Source organism: Stenella coeruleoalba, assembly GCF_951394435.1.
Source record: "Stenella coeruleoalba genome assembly, chromosome: 11".
Taxonomy (NCBI): Eukaryota; Metazoa; Chordata; class Mammalia; order Artiodactyla; family Delphinidae; genus Stenella; species Stenella coeruleoalba.
Window position 1 is genome coordinate 58,971,819 of NC_137157.1, and position 8,878 is coordinate 58,980,696.

At 54.2% G+C, this 8,878-nt stretch overlaps 1 protein-coding gene across 1 annotated transcript; it reads right to left on the reverse strand.

Moving 5' to 3' along the window:
- Positions 1 to 1,294: 1,294 nt before the first annotated feature.
- Positions 1,295 to 8,859, reverse strand: GDF11 (growth differentiation factor 11; the record flags this gene model as incomplete). The annotated part of the gene is made up of 3 exons (XM_079937907.1): positions 1,295 to 2,557; positions 3,086 to 3,483; positions 8,412 to 8,859. The coding sequence occupies 3 exons, from the start codon at positions 8,857 to 8,859 to the stop codon at positions 2,177 to 2,179; spliced, it is 1,227 nt and encodes a 408-aa protein (XP_079794033.1). The 3' UTR covers positions 1,295 to 2,176.
- Positions 8,860 to 8,878: the final 19 nt, after the last annotated feature.

An 8,878-nucleotide genomic window follows, 5' to 3' on the forward strand; every position in this document is an offset into this window, starting at 1 on the left:
TTAACAGCCCTTGCCCATTCTGGTACCGAAATATCTCACTTTTTCACTGTGGGAATGGGAATAAGATGCCAAAACTCACCAACATCACCTTTCCAAGGGTGGCCACATACCTTTGCCCCTTCCACCAGCTGGGCCAGGCAGGAAAGTCATGCTCTTGGGAAGAACAAGCCTTCCAGGTCAGCTCTCCAGCTTGGGGTTACTTTAGTTCAGTACTGTTTGCATCAGACCCACAACTGCTGGCTTTACTTAGAGTGACTATTTTGCTGAAGGTTCTTTCTCCCTCCTCTCCTGACATGCTCTAGGCTCTTGCCTGGAGCCAAGAGGTCTGGAGGTGAGGTACGGATAGGGTGTGGATCCGGAGGTTCTCAGCTCCTTGTCTTCAGGCACTGTCCAGCTGGGAGGCAGAGGGGAACGTGTACTCTGAAGCCTGTGACTCCTCTAAGCCTCACATCTCTTCACCACTACTCTGGTGCCCTGGTTATCTGTCCCACAGCGAGAGGTATTTTATGTCCATAAAGTGCCCGTGGTAAGTGCTCAGAATTCATCTCTTGGCTGTGGCGGGTGCTGCTATTTCTCATTCCATCGAGGGGAAGAAACTGAGGCACAGTGAGTCCAGAGGAGGGTGGGTCAGGATTGTGGGAGGAATGAATAGGCCCAGCTAGTGACCTGGAGTGGCAACCAGTCCCTGCCTGCTTCCTAGCTTTCCAAACCAGGGAGTCTCCATCCTTCCCAACCTCTGCCCTAACTGGCCTTGTCAGGTGCTTTTCCCCACTTGTATTGTCCCCTCCCTGCTGCCAGGTACTGCTAGATTCCAAAAATAAAAGATAAAAATAATTATAGACACTCTGCTCCTTTGTTCTACCCCCTTCCACCCTGAGCTTTGGGGTTGGGGGACTAAAATGTCCCCCTTCCAGAATCCCTTCCACCTTGGTCTGCTGGCTCTATTCCCTAGCCCAGAGCAGTGATTTGGATTCAAATGCCCTGTAACCTTCAGCCTCCTTACAACTCCTTTCTTGATCCCTCCTGACCCTTCCCAGACCTGGGGACTCTGGGCTCTCTCTACTCTTCTTTTTATTGACCTGAAGATAGAGGCTGGGAGCAGAGGCATTCCACAGGCTCTTTGGTCTCTCTCTTGGCTGGGGGGAATTTGGGCATAAGCAGGCCACACCTGTGCCTAAGTCAGTACTATGAGGGTAGACCTGAGGGTTAGTTTCGTGGCTCTCATACAGATACTGGATGCTGAGCCCCTCCCTCCCACCCCCCCACCCCCCCAGCTCCTAAACCCTAACCTCTTACTGTTTCTGTGACTGCTGGAATTCAGTTCAACCCGTTTGGCTCAGGAAGGTTAAGTAGGGTGATTTTGGGTTGGAAACTTCCATGTGTCAGCCCTCTTGCCCTCTACTCCCATTCTCAACCCTGGAAGCTTTAAACAAGTGCTTAAGTAGGTGAGTATTGAGGAAGAACAGGGTTTGGGAGATAAGGGACAAATAGGGCACAGTGGGCAGGGGCCCATCTATTTCAGTAAAGCCAAATACCAAAAAATGAAAAGTCATAATAAATAAATAAATAAAATTCCCAAATCCTCACTTTTGCCCCTGCCCTCACTTCCCTTCCCCCACCCACTGCTGGAGGGAGAAAGGGAAGAAGCTAAGAATGGGTTTTGATTTCCTCTCTTACTGAGAATGGTAGTCAGGGGATCTCCCCAGACCATACCAAGCCCCTCACCTTGCCAGTGGAAGAAAGGAGGCTTGGTGTGGGGCTTTCTCAATACTGCATTTCTGTCTCTTTCTCAGGGTTTATCTCTGCCTAGTCTCTGTCTCTTCTGCATCTATCCCTTTGCCTTCTTCTCACTGCTGCTCTTTTTGTTCCTCTGTCTCTATTCCTCTGCACTACCTCTGTCTCTACGTCTCTCTGTCTTCTTGCCAAACCTTCTCACCTCAAACCTCAAAAACTCCCCACCTGACCATGCCCCCTCTTCTTCCCCCTTTCCCCCAAACCCCTCACCCCTGAATTCCCCACCTGCCTCCCTCGGTTGTATTGCACACTGCTTGGGCAGGGAACAAGGTGTGATGTTCATCGGAAGAGGTGGAGGGAGCTCTAGGGCCTGGGGGGAGGGGGTCAGGGCTGGGGGGTCTAGGGGTAGGGTCTGCTGGGGAGGCATCCTCTGTCCCCCACCTTAGGAGCAGCCACAGCGGTCCACCACCATGCCAGGGATCTTGCCGTAGATAATCTGCTGCTTGTCATTGAAGTAGAGCATGTTGATCGGGGACATCTTGGTGGGGGTACAGCAGGGCCCAGCAGAGCCTCTTGGGTTAGCCTGTTGCACCAAGTGGGTGTGTGGATACTTTTGCATGAACATGTACTCGCACTGGCCGGAGCAGTAGTTGGCCTTGTAGCGTTTAGGTGCGATGATCCAGTCCCAGCCAAAAGCCTCAAAGTCCACAGTGAGGGGGTATCGGCAGCAGCGGGACTCACTTGAGTGCTCATCGCAGTCCAGGCCCAGGTTCCGCCGGGACCGTTTTGTGTTCTCTAGGACTCGAAGCTCCATGAAAGGATGCTGGGGGTGAGGGAGAGGAGAAATAGATGTGATAGAGCCTGGCAGAGCTCTTACTCCCTGTTTCTACTCACCTGCCCCTCAACAGGGGCATCAGAACAGAGACTATTGATTTCTCAGCTTCTCCAACGCTCCCATCCCCAGCCTGCCTTTTACCCACTTTTCTTGCCAGCTAGCCACCTCTCCCTCAACTCACCTTCCCCAATTCTGTCTCTTCTGGCAACCTGATCCTCATCAGCCCCTTGGCCCAAGGTCTCAACAACAGCCCATCTTTGTCGTCCCATGAATCTATTTACTCAAATAGATTTACTTCACCCCAAATCCAGTTTTCAACTGTCGCCCCCTTGGATCTCTGAAAAGGGATAGCACCCCATTACCACCACCTCACTCTCCTCTAGAATCAGCTCTGGGCTCTAGAAAAATAATGCTGGTCCCTAACCCACTTTACGTTTCTGGTCTACCATTTCCAACACCCCACCTCCTCAGGGCCAGGTTATACATATCTGCCAGTATCTCAGGCTCCCTGCTCACCAGCCCCTCGGCTCCCGGCCCCAGGGAGGTGACAGCCAGGTCTGTGCCACTGGGATCAAAGGCGTTGATCTCGATGCCCCAGTTGCTCTGTGGCTGGCGGAACCAGCTATGTAGTACTTGCTTGAAGTCGATGCTTTGCCAGTGGCCGGAGCGTGAGTGCAGGTCAATTTTGAGCGAGCGGATACGGATGTGACGCCGGCCTCCGCCCCCTCCCCCTGCGGTCCCTTCCCCAGTTAGGGGTTTCAGTCGCAAGATCTGCAGGTAGACTGTGGCTGGACGGGGCACAGGCCGGAGATAAACCCACAGCTGGGCCTTCAGTACCTTTGTGAACATCACCTTGGGGCTGAAGTGGAAATGGCAGCAGAGAGGGCTGCCATCTGTCTGCACCGCAGGGTCGGCTGATGAGAGAGAAGGGGGCACAGTATCAGCAAAGGGTGTCTGTGGAGGGGGACACTGGCAACTCAGACTCCTCAGCCTGTGTTTTCCAGTTCCTTACCCTTCTTCCCTGCCTGTCTTCTTGACTACCATGTCACTGGTACCTAGAACAGCACCCCTGCTCTCCCTGTAAGATAACGGCTCTATCAGGCCTTACTGATCTACACCCCTTCCTTAATCTGTCTGCCCTAATGCAGAGGTTCCTCTCTACCAGATAACCTGCAAAGATAGTTGTTAGGGAATTCTTCCACCTGCAGTCTTCCCTTCCTCCAACTTTCCCTAGCATGTAGGGCTCCAACTTTTCCTGAACCTTTGATGCTCTCCATAAAAGCCAAAGCTCGTACCACACCTGCTGTCCTCAGGTCACCTTGCCCCATTTCTGCTCTGTTTTGTCTGGTGGCCAGGTGGAGCCCGGCACACCCCCCGAAACAGATGGCCTCAGGGAATGGATAACCCAGGGTCCAGATAGGGAGTGTGGGCTAAATTTATTCCATGAAGTAAACCAGAATTCAAATCTAGGCTTCTTCCATCATTCCCAGCAGAAATAACACACCCAAGAGAATGGAACTACTCAAACACTCCCCATGCATCTGACTGCTCAGTCCCTTGACCCTGAGAAAAGTTCCCTCAGCTGCTGCTTCCTCATCACCATTAATGCCTCCACTTTTAAGAAAGGGAAGCACTACCTTCATGTATTTTTTCTCCTACTTTCCCAAAGCATCAGAAATAGTATTCAGCACATCAGATCAACTTTAATCAGTCTTCTCTCCCCTAAGCTTCCTTTGGTTTCTCAGTCCAGTGCCAATAAGTCTTTACAAAGGTTTAACATCCCAACTTTACATTTTGGCCAATTTCCCCTTGTTTTGGATCGTAAACTGACCCTTCTTGAGTTTAAAGGATGATTCTCAATACCTGCCTCTGCTTCCATTTCATCTCCTCTCAGCTCCCCTTTCTAATCTCTTAAATGAGTTGGGAGTGCCCTAAATCATGTTTCTATTGGATATTAATATCCATTCTCACGCTAAATAGCCTGAGGAAGAGTCAGGAATGAGCTTCCAGAGCGATGTAAGGATGATCAGGAAGTCCAAGCCCTTAGTATCATGCCCAGGTCTGCATAATCATGGAGAATTTATCATCTGTTGTTTCATCAGCACTCCCCCACCCCCACCCTAGGAGAAGGAGGATACTTCAAGTGACATGGGGAGGAGTACTTAAAGATCTTCACATATTCGGGGCACAAGACAAAAAGTTCCTTTGCAGCTTTCCCTTGGTTCTTTTCGAAAGTCCCAGGGCACTGGTAGTCCAGTTATCCTCCAGCTGGAGCTTCAGTGACAGTGTCGTGGGGTAGGGTTTGGGGAGTGGAGATTGGGGATTAGGAGAGTCCCTGGGGCAGGGTAGCTGCTGGTGAGATGGAGAGTGGCCAGCAACAATCCAAATAGCACGCTATGCCTAATTTCAGTATAGGGATTGTTTTATTTCCCTGCCTGTCTTCACCATTAGGTACTAACCTCCATGAGAGTAGACACTGTGTCGATGCTGGTTCTGTTTTGCTCACCATTGTAGCATTACTGCCTCCCATAGCACCCGGGCAGTGTTCAGTAAGTGCATGCTGAATGAACTCCCTAAACGCCCAATCTTAAATTACATAGGCAAGTGCCTGAAAGTTCTTCCTGGCATCTAAACACTGTTCTTTGACTACAGTTGCAGTGGGTTTAATCACTGCCTGACTCGTTAACCAGTATCTGAGCTTATTCACCAAGCTTCTCAGTGCTGCCGACAATAATCCTTGCTTCACAGGAGTGCTGAGCATTAACTAACGTGAAAATAGCAGTAGTTTCTCAGTCGGTTTATCGCTAGTTTTCTAAACTCTAAACATATGTCCCTATGTAAGTTGACCCAAGGCTTAGTAATGGGGGACTGGGCTCCAGGGCCCCATCTCTCTAAGTCTTTGGTTCCTTCAGGCAGAGTCCCCCATCCTCACCCCCGGGAATCACCATACACTTCTCCCCCACTGGATATGAGGACAGTTGGTATCACAGGGGGACAGGATGAAGACATTTGGAGAAAGAAAAGGGAAAGGAGAAGAAACAGGGGACTGGAGATGGTGAGGGAGATAAGAATAGAGAAGAGACAGAGATGAAGGCATGTTAGAAGAGACTGGCAGAGAAATGGAGAAAAGAAGGAAGAGAGTGGAAGATCATGGTAGGGGGAGAAGAAATAGGTTTGGGAACTGGAGAACACTGGGAGAGGAGGAGGGATGCAAAAGGAGTGAGTGGGGGTTAAGAAGCCGAAAGGAGGGAAGTAGCTAAGACTAGTGGGGTAGAGAGAAAGGTTGGAAGGAAACAGAGGGAGGAACAAAGAAGCAGGTAGAGCCACAGAGGGAAACAAGGGGCTTGAGAGAGTCCCCAACACACACACAGGCCCAGCTCCCAAAGGGAGGGGAAGGAGCCACATCTGTGTTGGATTGATCCGGGTTGGTGGCAGGCAGCAGGTCAGGTTTAGTAGGCGGCTCTGTTCTGGAGAGAGGTCATTGCACTATTTTCAGCAAAAGCCCAACCCCCTCTCTGCTCACCACCTCCTCCTCTTCCCTCACGCCCCACTCCCAAACACCAAACACACTTTCCTTACCCTGGCTGGAAGGCCTAGGGGCAGGAGGTTGGACTGAGAGGGCAGGGGCCTCTTGGTGTAGGGAGGAGAGAGAGAAACTGAGGGGCTGGGCTTGGCTCCCAGAAGGGCAAGGGGGCTGGGTTCCCAGGATGAAGGCTGTGGTGGGAGAGCCTGAGAGGGTGGAGGAACTAGGGCAGGCACTGCAGCCTAGGAGAGGTGGGGGCTGGGGTCCAGGGTTGAGGGCTGGGGGAGGGGAGGAAGGGGGAGGGGAGCAGAGGCCATCGCTGCTGACAAACACCTCCCCCGATTAGCAGAGCACAAGTCTCTTATTAAAGCGGGTCCCTGGGGATTAGACTATAAAAGTCTCTTTTTCCTTTTCCCCTCTCTCCCTCCCCGCCCCTCGGCTCCCCCTCCCTCCCTTAAGAGCTCAGCTTGGCTCTTAAAGGGGACGTACAATACCTGGATGGAGACCCAGTTCCCTAGTTATCCAAGTCCCGGAGTGGCAGAAGGGTAGAAGATGAGGTGGGACCCCACCTGCTGGTGTCCTTCCCCGTCCTCCCCAGCCCCTGAGTCTAACCGGCATTTCCCAAACTGTGCGTGCAGTGTCTGTTCACTTCCTGCATCCCCATTAAAAGAGCTAACTCTGGGCTCAGGCCTATTGGTTAAGAGATGCTAGGGATAGAATGAGCAAGGGAAGTCCTCAGCTCCATCACTCATTCTGGAAATCCTCACACACTGCACCACACAGACCAAAGTATCTTTTTCCTCTGCACCCTTCACCTTCTTCCAGCAAACTCTTTTCAGAATCCCTCTACCACTTTCCGTTTCTAACTCTGTTGGTATCCCCGCCCCCACCCCTGCCCTCAGCCAGTCTCAGACTGACCCTAGCTTCTATAAAGCAGACGCCTTAAGAGCAGAAGGGAGACTGAGGAACTCAAGACCAGATCCTAGGCCTTCCCACCCCCCACCCCAGGTTAGTTTCCTAGTCCTCCGAGAGTTCTTTACAGCCCTGACCGGTACTGTGGAGTTAGGGTCACAGAAAAACTGGTGGCAGTGTGAGGCACTCAGCCTCCCGGATGCACGCCTGGGTTCCTGTGCCTCTCCCTGGGGGGCGGGCCACTAGGACTCCCCTCAGCCCCCAGCTTTTTATGACCCATCTGCCAATAAACCGGTCTCCCCCTCTTCTGTTCAGAGCCATAAAACCAAACAGTTGTGGGGTCGGGGGCGACTTGCCAAACCACTAGGGCATAAGGGAGGGCCTGGCTCCCTAGAGTTGCTGGGATGGGGGAGACCTCAGTGGGGGAGGGGAAAAGGGAGTCATCTGACCTTAGGGGGAGCTGGGGGGTTTGAGGGGGGGGACAGTGTTGGCCTGGATTTTCCAGGCCATAAAATTTCAAAGCAGCTCAAGTCTATTAACATGTTCATCTTCCGTTTGGCCAGGGACTAGGACGCCTGGGTCCCCCCCTCCCCCCATCTATTGCTTTCTTTATCCCCCTGGGTCTTCCTCTCTCTCCTCAACTCTGGTTGCGGCTAAGGGCGTGTGAACATGCGATACAACACTAAGGTTTGAGCTGCCAAATCGGTGCCCTAAGCGCCAGCGCAATGGAGTTGAGTTCTCTGAGCTCGGTTAGTACCAAGAAGGCACAGCTTTCCCGGCCCCTTGGGAGACCTGGTGTCAGAAGGGCTCCCGATGGGACGGGTGCCAGCTGGGCTGACGGGAGAAATACAGGGCTCTGGGATCTCATTCCTGGGAGAAGGAGAGGAGCACTAGGTTTTCTGCAGCCCCGGGGGGCGCGTTGCAAAGCCCAAGGTGGAAGGGGTGCTGAGTTGGTGCCAGGGCCATTGGGAGGCGGAGAGCACGGCAGCCCGGCTGGGACTGCGGGGGTTCCGAAGCCTCCCGCTTCTGTTCTCCAGCCTCTCCACCAGGGCCCTTCAGGACTGAGTTGCTGTCCCTTGCCCTCTGTTGCAAGGGGACCCCAGCTTCCCCGAACCCCCCACCACCACCACACGCGCACACACACAGGGTGCGAAGCGGTATCTCGCAACCCCTTCCGTGTGCCCCCTCACCTCCGGGAGCGGGGCGTGCACACAACTCCGCAGCCCATCTCCACAGCTCGAAAAACTTGTGGAGCAGCCCCCGCCCCCCAATCCATCAAGTTTTCGCAGAAAAGGCTTTCCGGCCGGAGCAACCGGGAGCTCCCCGCTTCGGAGCGGGAGCCACTCACTTTCCCGGAGCCGGAGTGGGAGCCAGCACCCCACCGCTCATGCCCCGCCTCCCACTTACTCTCCTGGGCCATGCTAATGACAGTCTCGGTGGTGGCGTGGTACTCGTCCTCCTCCAGGAAGTCCTCGGGCTGCAGAGCGTCGCCCTGGAAGTCGTGCAGGTCCAGGATCTGCTGCAGCGGCGGCGCCTTGGGCAGCAGCTGCTTCACCACCTCGCGGCTGATGTTGGGCGCCTCCTTGAGCCGCAGTTTGCTCAAGATCTGCGACTTGATGCTCTCCAGGCGCAGCTCGCGGCTGTGCTGCCGCCACACGCACACGGGGCAGCCGTCGGGCTCGGGCGCCACGGACGGGGCCGGCCGGCTCGAGCGCTCCCCCCCGGCCCCCGCCGCCGCCGCCGCCGCCGCCGCCGCCGCCGCCGCCGCCGCGGGGCCCTCGGCCGCCTCCCCCCGGGGCCGCAGCTCCAGGGCGAGGAGCAGGAAGCCCAGCAGCAGCGGGGCCGCGAGCACCATGCTGGAGGGGAGGGGTGGG